The 19,528-nt window shown below is 42.5% G+C and overlaps 1 protein-coding gene across 2 annotated transcripts in view; it reads right to left on the bottom strand.

Annotated features, from left to right (window-relative positions):
* Positions 1-13,455, bottom strand: part of prdm5 (PR domain containing 5) — a gene marked incomplete at its 5' end in the record, with an annotated part of 31,997 nt that extends 18,542 nt beyond the window's left edge. For both annotated transcript variants that reach the window (XM_080002433.1, XM_080002434.1), the window contains 11 exons: positions 1,194-1,354; positions 3,438-3,531; positions 4,657-4,814; positions 4,912-4,996; positions 6,367-6,442; positions 7,481-7,606; positions 9,418-9,595; positions 9,907-10,075; positions 11,074-11,196; positions 12,505-12,588; positions 13,363-13,455. In XM_080002433.1, the coding sequence (XP_079858559.1) occupies positions 1,194-1,354; positions 3,438-3,531; positions 4,657-4,814; positions 4,912-4,996; positions 6,367-6,442; positions 7,481-7,606; positions 9,418-9,595; positions 9,907-10,075; positions 11,074-11,196; positions 12,505-12,588; positions 13,363-13,455 (1,347 nt within the window). The remainder of the gene's footprint in view (positions 1-1,193; positions 1,355-3,437; positions 3,532-4,656; positions 4,815-4,911; positions 4,997-6,366; positions 6,443-7,480; positions 7,607-9,417; positions 9,596-9,906; positions 10,076-11,073; positions 11,197-12,504; positions 12,589-13,362) is intronic.
* Between the last annotated feature and the right edge of the window lie 6,073 nt (positions 13,456-19,528).

The following is a 19,528-nucleotide window of genomic DNA, read 5'->3' as shown; positions in this document are numbered from 1 at the left end:
TACACGGAAAACTTCGGAAAAACTTTTCGAAAAAAATCTCCCAACGCTTCATTTCCAGCGACCTAAAACGCCGTTTTCGTGCGAACAGGAGGCCAAAAACGCAGAGGAAATAATACGTTTTCAAAAATATCCGCACACGTGTGGACAGGGCCGAAGATAAATATACACGTCAAACCCGAAGTCTACGGGGAGACGTTTCCCTCCATGGAGAAAAAGTCAAGCGACGGTTTAAGACGGACACATAAAAGTTGACGCTGAGTCTACAGACAGCTTTGCTGTCAAGTCTCCACCTCCGACGGCCGCTCCGTCCGCTGGATCTCAGCGTGTCGTCCTGACTTTGATCAAGGCCAGGCCTCTGGGCACTCCCGCTCTCTGTGTGTGAGACGCCTCATGTGCCTGTCTTCAGCCCTACTGTTCTGAGGCAACCTGCGAGACCTTTTCCTTTTGGTGTGTGTGCCAAGAAGCTGTTCGCCTTCAATCCGGGCCCGTTACCCCCGCTGGACGCTGTCGGGTTCAGAACGCCGCAATCTGCAGCGGGATCTGCATGGCGCTACGCAGTCCCATGGAGGTAATGGACCGACTGACATCACTAATCCCCAAAACCGGGACCTGATTGCTGGTGGTTATGAGTAGCGGTGGCGAAGACGGGCATCTCATACGGTGTACGGTATGTACTGTGAGCTGTCAGACTGCTACAGCGCTCTGTGTGGGGGGGGCGGGGAAACTACAGGGAAGCAGATTTGAAACGATGGAAACCATTTTTCATACGGATCGTACAGTTCAAACCCAATTTTGTGTGACAAACTGGACAATCCGGCTCATTTCAAAAGTCTCTAACGTTTACGTTTTTTAACCTAGGGCATTTCTAAACTCAGGTCAATGCTTCAAGTCAAATTTAAGATATTAACGTATAGGTTTGCAATTTCTTCAACCCAGGCCTCATTAAAAATGTTGGTTCCCCTCACTTACTGTTCACAGCACGACCTCATTGAAGGCTTGACTATTTGAAAAAACATTCCACTCTCACTGTGCTTAGACGCAGTCCAATGGGGCAAAAAAAATAAAAAAGTTGAATCTCCTTTTTAAGATGGGAGCCAGCGTTTCAATGTGGGCCGGGGTGGAAAATTGGAGAGGCCAGCGTTTAAACTTTGGCGTCTGGGGCTGTCTCGTTTGAGGTTTTCTCCACAGCTCACCTTCTTGTGGCTTTTGAGGACGGACGGCGTGACAAAGGCCTTCTCACACAGGTCGCACTTGTACTTCTTGTGCCCGTCGTGGACCACCTGGATGTGGACGTTGAGCGTGTCCTTTCTCTTGAAGGTGGCGTTGCACTGGTCACACTTGAATGTCCGCTCACCTGGGGGGAGAAAGAAAGAAAGAAAGAAACGGCCACTTTAACGGCATTCAGTCGCAGCCTTTCACCAGTTGTGTTCTCCGAAATTCGCAGCCATCAGGCACAGCGAGAGGGAACCCAATTTCACCAGGTTGATTGTGTGCGGGAACAACTGCCAACAGTTTTGCTTTTTTGGGGGTTTTCTTTGGACCAAACAGTTCCGCACAATAGTTTTTGGGAATGATTTAGCCGTTTTTTCTTTCTGTCATGTACATTATTTGTACCTGAGTAAATCCCGGGAAGAGGAGACTGTAGAAAACGTTCGCACGTTGGACGTGCACACCGGCTGAATGTTGAATTGTGAGTTTTTGCATTGTTTTTTTTCCCCAAACAACAAAAACATGCTGTACTTTACAGTATGATTCAAGGCAGTGAAATCATTTAAAACTGCCAGACAGGGCCGAGCGTGGAGTTACAGCGCGGCTCTCAGCTGTTCCCCTCCGAGACACAAGCATGATGTTATTCTTCACGCCTCTGCTCTCTGCTCCACACAACAGACTCTATTGTTGAGCACTACTTGTTTCCATTATACGGGGATCATTCAATTTCCATAGAGTGGCGTGGATGGTGTGTGTGTGTGTGTGTGTGTGTGTGTGTGTGTGTGTGTGTGTGTGTGTGTGTGTGTGTGTGTGTGTGTGTGTGTTTGTGTGTGTGTGTGTGCGTGCGTGTGTGGGTGTGAGTGTGAGTTTGCCAGGGTAAGTGGCTTCACGCATGTGTTCAGTCCAAGGCCAGTGACGGGCAGCGAAATAAACCGAAACATCAGAAACAGCCGGGATGCGCCTTTCATCCCACGGCGACATTTAGCTGCTTTTCAATAAAAAAAATTGGATTTCGTCAATAACCAGAATCTCCCTCATCTGTCATTCAGGGGGGGAAAAAACAATGTGAAAATCAAAATACACAGGCACACACAAACACATGTAACCACACACCTTCCCGTGTTGTGAGAGGATCCTTCTGGAGGTGTTTATAAGGCTTTTAAAGCGGGATTACCAAGAAATGACATTTGACCGCGCTTAAAGCCGCCGCACGCGTTTTATTGATTTTAAAACAACAATTTAATTTTACGGCATAATGCTCGGACAGCTGTCCTTAATTTTCTCGGCGCGGGGGAAAAGCAAGCGACGCGGGGAGGTTGACTCCCAAAGAAAGGATACCTCCGCTCTCTATCGCGTCTTTCCTTTCTTTGAGAATGAAATAGCACTCCCTCCCATTGCCGCACTGTACTGTGCAGCACCTGATACGTAACACGAGTCACAGTTTTTATTTAGCCCCCGCATCCCCACGATTCCGGCGAGTGGTAGTCCGTCTCCCGAGACGTCGGCAGGAAATGCCTCCAGCTTCACAATCTTTGTGTCATCAGACTCGATTGTAGGAACGCGGCCGTATCCTGCCAAGACCCGGTGTCTGCAGGCGCAGGGCAGCCAGACCCGCATCTCTGGCGGGGATGCTGCTCCGGGGCCAAAGGTCTGACCGGGACCCCGGCAGCTACGGCGGTCTGGTTTGAGTTTAGTGAGGGATTCTCTACGAAGGAATGGGCAGAGGATCCGGTGGGTTTACTGTGATTGCAATAAGACAGCCGAGGTAATTTGGATGCAAGTGAAAAAAAAAAAGAAAAGAAAAGCAAAGAGCACAGCACGCGGTGACCGTACATCCAATGGTGCCTGTACCTTCACCGTTCACAGAACACATTAGGAAGATTTAATTAATGAAAAAAAAACAAGGTAATACACAAAGACTATTTTTATTAATCCCCTGGGAGGGAAGATTATGAATAAATGTAAAATAAAAAGTCGATAACAGTCCATGAAATAACTAATGCTTGCTAAATAACTAATGCTAAAATCTATTATATTATTTCACTTCTTCCTGCCATGCAGTATCTTTGAGCAAATGGCTAATATACCTTAAACCTAACTTCGATGACAAATTAGGAATTATTATTTGTCAGATTAAATACATAACTAAATAAATGAGTAAATGTTAACCTTGGACCCTTTAGCCTTCATTAAGGCTTTTTATGGAAATGGCTTGAAAACATGCTTACTGTTGTGGATGAGTAGATGGCGCTGTAAGGAGAAGGGGGTGCGGAACAGGGCCTTGCACTCCTCGCACTGGAAAGGTCTCTCCTCAGAGTGGGTCTGCAAAACAAAAATCGATTTCAGAACCAAAAAATATAAGTATGAGCTCATGACACCGTAACCATGCACCAGTTGAATCTTTCTTCATCTTTTGTTTCCCACACTTCTATCCCTCCACCGCATCTGGACCCACAACCATCTCCCTTCTTTGAGGGTGTCCCGTCTCAGAGTTGTGATATGGCTGGGGTGGGGGTGTGGGGTTTGGGGTTTTGGGTAGGCCAAGGCTCCAAGCTGGTTTGTCATGTTGACTTGATGAAGACAAGTAGCTTAAGGCACTGGGCGGTTCAAAGTGCTTCTGTTGGTCCTCCCCCCACCCTGTCACCCACCTGTCTGGGTGAGTGACACCCCAATCCCCAAAGCAAACAGAGGAAACCTCTGGGGTGAGCGCAGGCCAGGGACCCCACACCAAACGACCAGCGAGGAGCCCCGACTCATTTGGGGTGATCACTGATAAACGCCAGCTTTGAAGTGAGCGCTGATTTCTGCCTGAAAGAACACTTTCAGTTCAAGTTACACCCTATCCAATCCCCAGAGAAAAATAACTTAGGGTGACCCAACTCACCCAACACCCATCCACTTTAATTGTTTAATGTTAGTTTTTAGCTTTATTTTTTATGATTCGATTCATTTTTTTATTGATTGTCTTTTTTTTCCGGTTTATTGAATATTCTCATGTTTATTATATTACTAAATGACATTATATATATATATATATATATATATATTATATTATAATATATATTATATTATTTGTTGTTTATTTCCAGCTTTAATTTCCTGGTTTATTGTTTTTTAGTGTTTATTATTTCATTTTTAGGTTTTCATTGTGCATTGCCATTTTATCTATTTTTTTAAGTTAATTTTTGTGTCCAAATCTTTCTTTCTTCGAGGTATTTTTTTGGTTTACTGTATATAGCCATATTTTTTTTTATATTTTCATTACTTTATTTTTATTCCCTATTTTTTGTGGTGCTGTGACACCGCAATCTATCTATCTATCTATCTATCTATCTATCTATCTATCTATCTATCTATCTATCTATCTATCTATCTATCTATCTATCCATCCATCCATCCATCCATCCATCATCCATCTATCTATATATCTATCCATCCATCCATCACCTTCTTATGGTTCTTGTAGACGTTGCGGTGGGCAAACTCCTTCCCACACAGTTTGCACTTGTAGGGCTTGTCCTCGCTGTGGATGATCCTGTGAGCCGTCACCTGGTCCAGACGCTTGAAGGAGCGGCTGCAGATCTCGCAGGTGTAAGGCCGCTTCTCTGCAAGGGAAACAGAGAGAGGCGAAATGAGAAAAAAGAAAACCGTGGACGGATATGACAAACCAAGGAGGAAAGTTGAGGGTTTTTATTTTCTCACCTGAATGTGTGATCATGTGGCGCTTCAACTGATTGGTGGAGATGAACTTCTTGTCACAGTCGTGGCAGTCGAATATTTCATGAACCTACATGGTGACAAGCGTTTAAGAAAAACAGTTTTGTTCACCCGGGTATTCAAAAATCACGAGAGGGACGCTACAAAAAGTCTTTAACAAATCAACACGCATATAAAGTTGTTCTTTTTTATATTAAACGAATATGTCTACAGACAGAAAAGTAATTAAAGTGACACAAAATAGAATCCCTTTTTTGCTTCAGAGCGTAATTCCAATAATTGCATATTTCATAGCTCTCCAGCCACCAGCCGCTGTGTGTGCCCGCACTAAGCAGCTCTTCTCTCCACCACCACCACTCTGTAAGCTTGTTCAGCTAAACGGTGACAATGGCAGCTTTAAGCAGCTTTGTGAAAACTTGTCATTATGGAAAGTCTGAAAGTCCTTCTTTAGGAATAACTGCAGCGTCTCTTAACGAAGCTGGAGAAATTGCAGTGTATTATTATTTGCTATTTGTGTATATCATTAATGTATGGTATTTAGCTTGACATTGTGTTGTAGTTTAACCAAATTCTTCAAAATCTCTGCAATAAATAACATCACCTAGTTAAAAAAAATAAAAAAATTAAAAATCCATGTGTGATTATTTGCAGAGGTGCTTCCAATGTCAACTTGATACCTTCCAATATGGAGAATTCAACAAAAATAAATAATAAAAAACATTATCCTCAGGAAATCGTTCTCTGCCACATGATGTCTATAATTATAATTGGCAGATAAACACCAATAGGTGACGAGAGAAGCACAGTGGAGGTTGGAGGGGAGTAGGGGAATGATTGGCGGAAGTCTGATGATAAAGTACTGGGAGGAATGAATTAGTACCTGCTGATGACTTGAGCAGATTGATGTTGACAAGACAAAAATGAAACTCCAAACCCCAGATGGGGTCGGGATCATGAATAGAAACCTGTGATGAAATGAGGCGAACGCCACTCCACATCAAAAACATCACCCTGGCGGTGAGTGAGAGCCGTGCCATGTACACTTTGCGCAAAACCTTTTGCCGCAAGGAGACAAGTACACGTCTTTAGGCCAAACCCTATGATGCTTTAATAGCCCTGGTATTCATCAAAAAAAGCCAAAAGATTCCATCTAAGAGCAAAAAGATTCCTGACGCCAGGGCCCAATCCTCATTGTCTGCCATCGGCGGCTCTTAAATTTCACGAGGCCGGAGGGGGACGAGCCTGTGAAATTAAAAACCGACCACTGTCCTGTGTGTCCTAGCGACTACATTTGTAACAACTTGATCATAAAGCCGCCCCCCGCCGAGACAGAGAAGGGGACGAGACGAGGGGCCACGGGCAAAAAGCAGGGAGCCACGAGGTCAAGTGCTCTGGAGGGAGAGATTTTTTTTTTTTTTAGGGGGAGAACGAGGAGCTGACCTTGCGATGCTCCTGCAAGTTCAGAGAGGACGAGCACTTTCGGTTGCATATGGTGCACGTGAGTTTCCGCCGGGCGCTTCCTGCAACGAGACAGAACGGACAATAACCAACAGACTACAAGACGGAGAGCTGGATAGAGGTCTGCAATGTGTTAGCGTTTAGCGGCCGAAATGTTCATGCAGAAACACAAACGAAGCGGAGCACTAATTGGGGCGACTCTCGTACAGACACAGTTTCACCGCCGGGCTGCTGTGAACTTTTACTGGACTATGAAAACTGTCTTCGTTGTGTGGAGAGAATGTGTAGTCTGACACCCCTGCTTCGTTTACATTGGAATCACACCACCCACATCTGTAAAGACTCCCCACCCCACCCCACCCCGCCCCTCACGCCCGCCCGCACACACACACACACACACACACACACACACACACACACACACACACACACACACACACACACACACACACACACACACACACACACACACACACACACACACACACCTCATAACTCATGAACTGACCACACAGAGTTTCGGCCTCAACTCTCTCAGTACATGATAGTACAGATTTTTCCTAAGTGATCAACTCACAACCCAAACATAATTTTTAAGGATTTGAACCATTCTGATTTAGTTCGCAAAATGAATACTGCGCTGACCCCACAATGCCTCCATGCATTAAAAACACAGAGATTAAAAACTGCCATATGGGCTAAAATCCACACCATAGAAACTGAGTTTACCGAGTTTGCTAGATAGTGTTTTATTTAGACAGCAATGATGCAAAGAGGAGGACAACGGCAGGGAAATAAAAATGTAAAACCCTGAAATGGAGATTTGGATTAGATTATCCTGATAGATGTGATCACGCACACCCCTCTTTACTTACCTCCCCACACTGAAATCAATATAATTATTATTTGAAAGTTGTTAAAATGGCAGGAGGAGGTTAGCTGATCAGCGTCAATTAATGCGTTTGTGTGAATGTGTGTGTGTGTGTGTGTGTGTGTGTGTGTGTGTGTGTGTGTGTGTGTGTGTGTGTGTGTGTGTGTGTGTGTGTGTGTGTGTGTGTGTGTGTGTGTGTGTGAGAGGAAGCAGATACAGTGCTACAGACCTGTGTGGACGTTTCCTTTGTGCTTCTTCAGGGCGTCCTTGCTCTTGAACCTCTTACCACAGCTCTCGGCTTTACACACAAACCTGGCGTCGCCTTTACAAGCTTCCTTATGCTGCTCAAAACTGGAAACAAAGGAAGTAGAACAGTGTGTGAAAAGAGGAGGTTTTCCATTACAGAGCGATTATAAAGATTATGTACTGTACATTTATATGTGACCCACCACAGCAAAAGCCGCCATCTCACGCATTTCTAAAATCGCCAGGAGCAGCCAAATAAGTTGAAAAAACCTTTCTTGGAGGAAAATGAGATTTTTCCAGATTAGTGTTCCTTTGTGTTTTTTTTATCTCTCAACATATTTTTAAAACCGAGTTTGATTTATAAATAGTAGGAAAATGTTAAACCGTGGAGTTAAATATTCGCGTTAGATTGCATGGGGAAACGCAGTTCACTTACGAGACGCTGAACAGCACTGAACAACGCCGATCGATCGTTTCCTTTAAAGCGACCCTCCAGGTGAAGATCATTCCTCCATATTCCATGTGATGTGAAGTCACAATGTGAAACCGTGTTGATAGAGTTCAGCCTTTAAATATTACGTGTTTTATACACACACGGAGACAACGTTGTGGAGGGGGCGTGTCACTGACGTCACTGTCACTTCCGTAAACAAGACGAGGCTCCGGTTTCACTTGTCTGTGAAAACTCCGGTTGATAAGGAGAAGTGGGTGGAGGAAGATCGAAATCATTTCGTGGACCTTAATCTGACCAGTGCGATAGATCCAAGTCAGTTTAAGCAGCGCGCACTGGACTTCATTTTCCGCGATGATAGTCAGTTCTCCGACAGCGACACTGAATCTGATATTACTCCGGACTTGGAGAACATTTCAAACAGCGGATTTCAACCCGAATGTGACTATGAAATGGAATATTTTCAAGAACCACCGGAAAATAAATTCCACTTTTATAAAACATGTATATTCTTACTGTTAAATAAAAGCTTTTTTCAAAAGAAAAGTACGTTCAACGTTCCCTCAAAACACAAGAACAAAGCAGTGATTGGCCCATTCCGCAGTATGTTAAGTAGCCATGTGGCTTTGGCTACTCCATTTGCATGCTTTGCCACACCCTTGTCATTAACAAGTCATAGCTTTAAAAATATTTGCTCGATTTGCACAAGTGACACCTTATTTGGAAGCTCTGATTCTCCTCTTTTAAATGATGTGGGGGGAAAAAAGTCGAAAGCCGCTAAATGACCCTAAAGTATGCTGTGCGTCACATATTTTTTTTCAACCCAGGGACCTGTATTTCTCTATAGGTAAAGTGCGTCATCCATGATGCAGTCTATATGCTGATGTGTGCAAAGTCAGTGTTTCCCAATGTGTGGTCTGGGGACACCCAGCGGGTCCTTAAGGGGTCGCCAGCAAAATGATTAAAATCTAAACTTGACCATTATTTTATTTACAAGAGGTTAGCACCATTAGAGACAATATTGTTATTATTATTATTATTGTACAATATTGCCTGTGACTGCAGTATAGACCGGTGGGGAGGATAGGACTAAATGATATCTATTAAAATTTTCTCAGATTGGAGCCCGAAAAGCAAAATCTTATCGACGTGTATCACTCTGAGTGTCGACGTGTAAACTCGGTGTGAAGAAGGTTGAGGATCTAAGGCGTAAGTCACATTAGAAGAGCGACGTGCAGTAACGTTACCTGGATTCTGAGCTGAACGTGTTGTGGCAAATCGAACACTGGTGAGCTTTGGTGTCTCCTGCCGTGCCCAACGACTCAGAGCAATGCAGAACACTGGGAAGGACACAAAAGATAAGCATCAAACTGATAAAAAAACAAAAACAAATAGCAGTGTCAAATACGAAACACAAACATGAATATCTTGGCTGACTAAAGCTGCGCGTGACGGGGAAACCCACTGGCGCTGCAGGGCCTGCTTAACGGGGAACTTCTTGCCGCAGTTCCTGCACTTGAAGTCCTTCTCCTCTGTGCTGGGCCTCTGGTGCAGGCTCTGGAGGTGGGCAGCCAGGATCTCCTCGCTGGGGAAGCTGCTCTCGCACAGCAGGCATGGGTGGTCCTCCTTCTTGATCACCAGCTCTGCCAAAAACATGGCACGTTGGGGGGTCGATCATATGGAGGAACTCAATATATCTCGATAATATCTACTTCTATATCAACAATCTATCTGGACTATATGGTGATGGACAGTATGACAGGAGACCAAACTCAAGGTTTTAGAATCAACGTCCCTCACATTTCGGACCTCCTATTGTGACAAATTTTGGGTGACATCCGGTTGGGTGACTCTTAGAATCGTTAGAGACTACAACATTTTGCAGCAAAATATGCCCCATATGCCCAGATTATCGCCCAGCCCTGCCTGAAAACGGAATAAAGTTGTATTTTACCCATTTCCACAAGATGTTTGGCCTCTTTACTGTTCTCGTCTTCGAATTTGATGACCTCCTCCTCTTCCTCGTCTTCCTCCTCCTCCATGTCGCTGTCCAGGTAGCCGATCAGCAGCTCCGTGTCCTTCTCAATGTCATCCACAGCCAGGTAGAAGATGTTCTCTCCGTCCTGGAAGACAACATTGAACATATAAGGATGGTAACCACTATAACTACACAACATACACCTACTTACCCACACGCCAAAATCACAGTTAAATCCATCAGAGGTCTCTCAAAAGGGACCGGGCATGTGGAGAACTCATCACCAGCAGACAACAGTCTGCTGATTAAGGCTCCCACTGAACAACCCAATCCCTTCAAGACTCCGCCATTAACTTCCCTGTCCTTAAAGGTCACACTAATTACATCAAAGAGTCGTCTTGCTTTAGCCGTCGGGAGTCCAAATATACATAAATAATAATTAAGAAGAAGAAGGCCATGCAATAACTGTCAGCAGGGATGGAACACAGAGCATTAACAGACAGGGGTGACCTTGAACTAACCTTCCGATCACTAATCACCAAAAAGGTTTCATTTGGTTCTCTTCCGCTGTAATTTTGGTTTCCTTTGTGAGAAAAATAAAAAAATCCATTCCTAAACAGGTGAAGTTTTCCAGAACCTCACGGGTTTGTGATAGCATTTTGGATGTTTGCTTTTTTTTTTTTTTTTTATCCTCGGCTTTGTTATTGTTTCTGAGGCGACATTAACCAGCATCCTACAGGGCTTCGTTCTGTTGGCTTATTATTAAAGAATGACGCCTTCAGAGAACAACATTTAGTAATGTAAATAATGTATAGCAAACTGTGGAACTTGTCTGCTTTACTTTTATCATCCACCTTTTTCTAATGTAATATCATAGCAAAGCTTCTCACTGACCATTGCAGATGTTTCATGGCGTCAAGGAAAAGAAAATACTTTTACAAATATTTATTAACATTATTCCAACAACTAGTGGCTCCCCAGATGTGTCTTTAAAGAGTTCTTGCCAAATATGATTCTTGTGTCTAAGGTCGCTTACATCTTCTACAATTTACATAGCAAAATAAAGAAAAAAATGATCATGTAAATTCTTTGGCGCCTCTTTAACAAAAACGTTTCTCAGACTCTGTAAACACCTGGATGTACCTGGATTGCCGCTAGATTCTTCTGCTCTTCCGAAGGAGCTTGGTGGACAAAGCGCAGCCAGTTGGCGTGTCGGGGGTTGCTGGCATCCAGTATATAAAGCACGTCTCCCTTACTTCCCCGAACCTATAAACCAGAATGAGAAAATCTTCGTGAGAACATCACCATGAGGCCACTAAAGACCAATCCATCATATTTGCTTATTTTTTTTGAGAAGTAATGAACACTTGAATTGGCTCAGCCAGCGATCGAGTCCCTTTAAAGGTTTTCCTGAACTGAAACACACTGAAAATGCATTTTGCATTGTTGCAAACTGGAGCTGGGTCATTCTCAAAAAAAAAAAAAATGTGTTCTCCATCACTACATTCCCTTACTACTCTTTCTGTTGTCTGTTGTCAAATTTATAAAATGTATATTTCTTGGTAATGTGACTATAACTACAGTTTTTTGCCCGGACACATTGCGGTATTTATCTTTTTGATAAGAAAAGCACAGAAAAAAAGGAAAATAATATAATTAAAAACAACTAAGTAGGCATTGTGTACTTTAATATTTAAAATAATTATTTCACATTCTCTATGAATATGTGTATCAAGTCATTCGGGACATGTTTTATGGTGGCTTCATGAGAATCCCGTACTATGGCGAACATCGTGTTAAACGTGCTAAACTTAACTACAGCTTATTATATAAGACTGTACATTTTATTTATTGGACATTTTGTAGGTCTTTTTCGTCGTTTATCACTAGGGTTAGTGTGTATTGCCACAATAACATATTATTGTGTACTGTTAACTGTTTTTTTCCATATATTGCCATTTTCTTTTTATATTTGTATTTTTATTGTATCCTTTTATTATTATTTTACTATTTTGATGTGAGCTGCTGAGACCACTGCAATTTCACTTCAGGATGAATATATTATTTATCTATCTATCTATCTATCTATCTATCTATCTATCTATCTGTCTATCTATCTATCTATCTATCTATCTATCTATCTATCTATCTATCTATCTATCTATCTATCTATCTGTCTATCTATCTATCTATCTATCTATCTATCTATCTATCTATCTATCTATCCATCTTTTAAATAATAATTCACATAACCAACTGTTTTACTGGTTCCACTGATATTATAATGAAAAAAATTGTTTCTATGATTTAAGATAACCTTGAACTATGAAGGGGACGAATAACATGTCTGTCATGTCATGTGAAAATATTGTTTATATATATATTTATATTGAATTATTACCGTGTATCATCTTATTTCGTCAAACCTCAATCTTATCTTGAGAGATACTTAAAAGAGTTTTTCTATTTTTAAACTGAACAGCGAACAATAAATTATGTCGATAAACTATAAGGGGATGAATACAGTGTTATCTTCAAAACATGGATGCAATGCAGTTGTGAGGACATATTCACCTCCCACATCAGTCTGGTGTCAGAGCTCTCGTCCACCTCACTCGGCAGTCTTTTCTCACCAGCGAACGGGCCAAACTTTTCCCCCTTTGAAGAAGAGAAGCATGGATTTATCAATTCATAAAAAACTGCATTAACAGAAATACACAGCAGAAGCCCCCAGTAAACTAAAGCTTAAACAAAAATGACCATGCAGGTACACAGAAGAACATGGAAGGAGGAGGGTCACACCCACTGTGTAATGTACACACTGTACATCCCACGGTTTCCCACTGTCTTTCCTTTTGGATTTCTTTCCAGCAGTGGGATAATAGCCAAGGGGGAGTGGCCAGATGTTGCTTTCTATGAATGAAGTATTCATCATCTATTCCTCAAGCAATTCTACCAGCTTAAAAAGCAATCGCAATGTATTGCAATAGATTGGTTCGTGGATTTATAAGTCATTTCTAATTTCTGTATGATTGGGCATTTCTAATCAATGCATTATTTTAATATAATTTTTAGCAACAGGTAAAACATTTTTTTGTTTCCAATGCAAATGCAGGTACAAGGTTATGGTGTAGTTTTTTTTGGGGTTTTTTTGTTCTTTTTTTTAAGGTATTATATAGTAGAGACCAGCCTGCTCGCAGTGTGAACACTGTTGTGCACAAACACACTGAGCTGCAGTATCTACGTGGCACTGAACGTCAGAGCAACTCCACAGGGCTGATCCCAGATCTGACAGCGAGGAACAACGCGAGCACAAAACGTAAACTTTACATCGTTGTGAATTTGAGAAGAAAGAGCCTATTTTTTTGTTTTGTTTTGTTGGTTGGTATATTTCCTTGGCATAGTTACTGTTCAGTCATAAAAACAACGAACCTTTTTCACCCGCCTCGCCGTGTACAGACCGATTCCATCCTGGACCTTGGACGATTTCAGAGAAAACCTGTCTGGTACATACATGCCCAACATAGTCATCACTCTGAAATACAGGGTTTGCCCGTCTACAGAATGAAAAGCGCTGTCAATTTGGGTTTAAAGCAGATTGTTTCTTCGCAAAGCCGTTTCAAGTTGAACTTCTATCGCCTCGGCTTCAGGAACAGAATGCCGCGCTCTGATTGGTCCAAAGTTTGCAGCCGGGGGTTGTGATTGGTGGAAAGTTTGTAACCAGAGGCTGCTGTGTCACAGAGCACACAGTGCTGCTGTGGTCCAGGCTGGGCCATGGGGATAACAAACATCCACTTCACCGATCAACCCAGTGGTGCTCAACCTGTGGTGCGGGGACCTCTTTCAATAGGTTCCAGGGAGGTCCCACCGGCAAAGTTATTAATAATGGTTAATTAAAATTCACCGTGATTTTGTCATTTACACGATGCTAGAGTATGATGGATGAATACAATAATCCCTGTTGCTTCACTGTCGTAGTTTCACTATTCTCAATAGTAGTGGTTCTCAATGTGTGGTAACTTCAAGAAGTTACAGAAGGTCCAACAGCAAAAAGATGAACAATTAAACATGAACAATGTTTCATTTACGCGACATTATCTCCTTTAGAGAATGGTAAAATAATCACCGTTTTCATCCTAGTTTCATTCTTATCTCCCTAACTAACACTAACTAAGACAGGTATGGAAGTTTGGACCAAATCATATCTCGCAACACATTTCCAAGCTGAATGAATGAATGAACGAACGGATGAATGAATGGATGAATGAATGGATGAATTAATGAATTATTTAATTTCATCAATAAAGGAATACTTCTTGAAATGCAGCATACACTAAGTCAGGGGTGTGACAGATAGAGGAACCCCCTGCAGAGGGGTCCAGTCTAGCCCACAGGATGATTAGGGGAAAACAAAAAAACAATGTAAATAAAGAAATAAATACTTTCATTAAATTGTCCAAGTTGTTATTATCTACCGTATATGCATTCAATTACCGACAATCCAGTTGAATCAACTGCAGTTTTGCTGAGATAGAATCAATCTAGTCAGCCTAGTCCAGAAAAAAATTGTCAAATGAAACACTTTACACTTGCAGAGACAAATATATAATTTTGTATGCTTGATTCCTACATTATTAGCCTGAAAGGGCATCTGAGTGGACTGTGTTGTTCATGTGCACGTGCATGCATGCGCATACCTCGAATCACGGTATAACAAAAAGTAAACATTTCCCAGGTGACCGGGCCAACATAGATTAAAGGAGAATACAGATAAAAAATAATAATAAAAAAAATAAAGATAACAAAATATACAGACATAAAAACAAGAATGCAAATATATATTTAAAGAAGAATAAAAAAATATATATTTTATGACAGACTTAGATATGTGCAATGTAACGGTAAATACAGATAGTTTGTGTGTTTATGTTAAGTGCAAGAGTGCTGCAGTCACGCAGAGAGGGGATATGGGAGTGTCCTTGTTTCGGAGGATTATGGGCTGGGGAGAGGGGCTCTCTATGTGGCGGGTGGTCCTAGTTTTAAGGATTTAGGAAGAGATGCTGGAAGAGTGTAAGCAGGGCGTGAGGGGTCACCCGTGATCTTCCCCGCCTTCTCCCTCTTACTTGATGGTTACAAGTCTGCAATGGCATCCTTGACATGACCCTAAGTGCTGCTGACACACAATACAGAAATGATTGGCAATGTGGTCACAGTAGAACGACATACTCATCAACCATCACACAACCGCTGCCTGGAAACCGATGAGCACTCATGTTACCAATCCGACGACTGTCGCGCCACAGGTGGCGATTACACCCCCCAAACGATGAGAGAACATGACAGAGATGAAGAAGCTTCAGTAGATCAAAATGGCTCAAGGACCTTGATTTGTTGATATTCACCCGATAGAAAGAGCGAGATAATCAAATGCACAGCAACACTGTGTGTGTTCTGTCTTTCTATGAACACCTCTCCAGATCCCCTTCCCTCTAATCAGCTTTGTGCCCTCGTTGTTGAGGTTCTGTTTACCTTGTTTGTAGCTGGTGTTTATGCCAGCGGCTTCCTGCTGTATTATGGCTCAGGATCCAACTGCTTCATGATTGGTCCAAATGACCATTGTTGGTCAGTAGAGATACCGCAGGGTATTCATGTCATAATTTTCCTGTTTATCCTTCAGTCAATGAGCTGGTGTAATTTGCTTTCTGCTTTTTTTTCAGGGATCTGAGCTACCTCGGCCTTAATAAAATAGTGCAAATATGCAGGTTGTGGACATTTCTTCTTCTAAGAGTCTCCTGTCTTCATTGTATTCCAGGTTATGTCCTCAATGACCTCATAATTGGGTGGAGAAATAGGCTGTAAGCGTGCTACGGGGTGATCTTAAGGGGTCTGCTGTCTGACATGACCATGACCATGGCCATCACCATGAGAGGGTCCTTTGTTTTGCCCCGGCCCGACCCGTGTCCTCTCAGTTCTCTTTCTGTCTCCCCTGACCTCTCGGTCAGTGCCACGGTCTCAGTCTCTGTGCTCAGGACGATTAAAGGCCATGACCTCTTTTCTCCTCCCTACTCTGCCAAGACCCCTAACCCCATTAACTTTGAGCCAGCTTTCACTCATATCCTTAGGTGATTCAAGACCAGCTCTGATCACCAACACCTGAACGAAAGACGTGCCCCGCCCATCAGCTAACACAAAAGACAGAATCTGGACATTCCACCTCTGGAAATTGAATGGAATGGTGATCGGCTAAGCTAAAGGCTAGAATGCATACAGTATTTTTAATATCACAGTATATACAACAGTAAATTGCCGGCCCCACAGGATGAGGTCTTAGACTCCAATACCAAACTATGGAACCTAGCTGTTCATTGGGCATGCTGCCAATGGCTCCTTAGAGGTCCAAAAAGTACAGAAACCACTTTTTGGACATGGCAGAGGATCGCAGTGAAATAAATACTTTCAAAGTTCGTCTTTTTTCTGTGTAAATATTTTCACTGGAGGAAAAACCTCAGTCTGGCAAACATACAAATGCTCCCATACAAGTTTTTCCAAATGGATGTGTGCATTTTTCTGAAATCTCCCAAACTTGATACTGTAGATTTAGGGGCCAGACCACCTTTTGTTTCATGTTTCACAAACTCCCAACAGTCCTATACCACAACTCCCTATTTGAAGGCTGTCGTTGAATAGCATCTAACCATTTCCTGCAGCTTTCGAGGTCACTGGATAAATGATGTTTTCATTTGTCAACCCCAGGTCGCCATTAAAGGAGGGTCTTCAGAGGCAGCCTTTTGAAATTACAGTACTGATGAAGCGTGAGAAATTACAGGCACTTAGAAGCCATTTCACGAGCACAAGAGACGGAGGGACCACCCCTACGCGAGCCTGACAAGAGGGAGCTTGGGAAATTGGTATACAACTGGCACAAACACAAAAACATAAAACCTTGATCTTTGCACAAATTTCATGTATGGCATACATATACAGTAAATACAATCCACGCAGAATCTCATGGCACATGAATGCACTGCTTAGTATGATATTATTTCCTGAAATTGTACACTTCAACACTCTGTTCTTATTGTGATCATATCTATGCCAAAGACCGACCCGGTCAGTGGAGGAAACTTTACACCTTTTCAGAAGTCCAGAAGTGCACAATTTGTGTGCAATCACATAAATGCCAGATAATGGCTCCATGGTAATAAGACATGCCTCCCACTCTAAATCTCCAGATCAGCTTGGGACCAGCAATCTCCCCGCGGCCCCATTGTCCGCCCTGGACCTTTCCCTGGGAAAGAAGTCCTCCTTGCCAGGATGGGTTTAGAGAGGAGCCTCAGGCGTCCGACTGGACCTCCGTTCGAAAAAGAAGATCTATGTTGCTGGTTTGGAGCTCAGCCGAAGCAACGATCTGTCCCCAGAGCCGCAGAAACGGAATCATTTTCATCAAGTTCTTCTCGTCTTTACTCCCCTGGCAGAGCTCATTCGTACAGTACATTGTGTTCTTTGTGCGTGTAAATCTATACTCTCAGGTGAGTGCACATTTGTCGTAGATCTGCGAGCTAATATCCTTCCTTACTGTTGGAAGGATATGAGGTGACCTCATTCGAATTTTTCTTTCTGTACCCGAACAGTAGAAGAAAAGAGCTGTTTTTTCATTTAGTCTTTTAACTCTCACTGTCTTTGGCGATTTGATGTTCTATTCCCTTCTTTTCTCCATTCCATATGACCTCTTTGTTCGCTTTGTATTTGGTGGTATGAGTCTGTATTGAGGTATACCCACTCTAAACCCTCTCCAAAGTGTCCCCAAGCTCTTGTGGATAAATTTGTAAACAGGGCTACACAAACACATACAAATGCTGGTTCATAGAACAGCTATACCTTTTCAACGGGGTCTTGCTATTGCATTTGCTTTTTCTTTCAATTGCCCCTTTGCACGTGTCACTGTTAAACCACAAGCTCACACCCAAAGAGATATGAGACGCCCATGCATCTTTGATAAACACCAGGAAGCATCAAAGGCAGGTCTTCCGTGTGTAGCGCTGATTATTTCACCGCTGGAATCGCTTGACTACAAGATGCCTGTCTCCACTCCTCACCCACAAGCATGCACGTGCATACACATCAAAGCCAAAATATAAACACAGATATGTCCGGTTCGGTGGTAAGTGCTTGGCTGAAGTGTGCATGTGCGTGTTTGTATATTTATTTGCGGGTGTGTTTTTTTTTCTCAAAGGGGTTTAACGTCTGGATGAAGCCTCTGATTCTTTGGTTTATTTGGCAACATTTCATGAAACCACCGACTTGAGGAACAGTCCCGTTCATGACGTGCGAGGAACTTCGAAGGGCGGCCTTCACTTCTGACCAACTTTACGAGTGGCGGTTTACGGGGCCCTCTCCGTGGCTCTCCCCCAGCTTTCCGGGAGCTCCTCCGCATTATTTCGGGGCAGCGGCAGGTTAATGCAAGCCAGGTGGGGATTTTCCTTTCTTTGGGCTAAAACCGGGACCACTTGATTGACAGCGGGTTGCGTTGACGAATCGCCAGTGTACCCACTCAGAGAGTCAGCCGTGACGGAAGCCGTGATTCCCGGTGAGCAGCTGTTTTGCTTGGCCACAACAGAGACGGCCTTTCCACTCACCTGAAACCTTCCCCAATTGGAACGTGTGAACACGCAGGTCCATTTGTGTCTGGTCAGACTCTTTTGGTTGTGGTGTGGTTTCTTACAAACCTTGGTTGAAATAAGACTTAAAAAACTGGATAAAATAAAAACAGTTGGTGTTATGTAGGTGTAGACATGTTTTAATTTCAACACTTTCGGCGCCACCTTTTTGTTTGACTTCTGAAACTTATTTTAAAACTTATTTTATTTTTATTTTTGTTCTCCCAAACAATCTCTACAGAATTTTCACAGTTGTTTTGGCCTGTTTATTCCATAATTAACTCCACCTCTCTGAAAAACACACCGACACCACAGTTGTTGATAGCCCAAGACCAGGTTCACTGTCTGATCTTTTGGCTTCACTCTGCTTAGCTTTCTGACCTCAATCTGCCATTGTTGTGTACCAACTCGCCATAAATGTTTAAGTTTCATCGCATCTTTATAATGAATGCATATTCATACATACTCTTGTTTTGTCTGCACCTCGTTAAAAACACCACAGAACCTAAAAATGTCACAAACACCTTGTTGGTTTTTTAGGTGGACGGAAGCAGCGGAGCTGGTAGGGACGGTTTTATCACCACTGCCTGTGCAAATTGGTGGGGAGGCTTATCCAGAACAATTAAATGGGGAAAATATTTGCAATATTCAATTTACCCAAAGTTTACCTGAGTCTTGAGTAGCAATGATCCGGTCTTTTGAGCTTCACATAATTGTTTCAAATTATTCATTTAGAAATGTCATGTTTTGATAAGTTACTGCAGTGTTTTAATGGCAGAGGGTATCATTCAAAAGTATTGTATAACTTTCGATTTTGGCTCCAAACTCCAGCAGGAAAAAATATATCATGTTTAACATGATATATTATTGATGTTATGATATTATTTTTATTATGTTTTCAAAAACTTTTATATTTGTCTTGATGAAGTTATAGCTATAAC

The sequence above is a fragment of the Zeus faber genome (assembly GCF_960531495.2).
Source record: "Zeus faber genome assembly, chromosome: 1".
Taxonomy (NCBI): Eukaryota; Metazoa; Chordata; class Actinopteri; order Zeiformes; family Zeidae; genus Zeus; species Zeus faber.
Note: the sequence above shows the minus strand (reverse complement) of the source record. Positions and strands in the feature narration are given on the sequence as shown.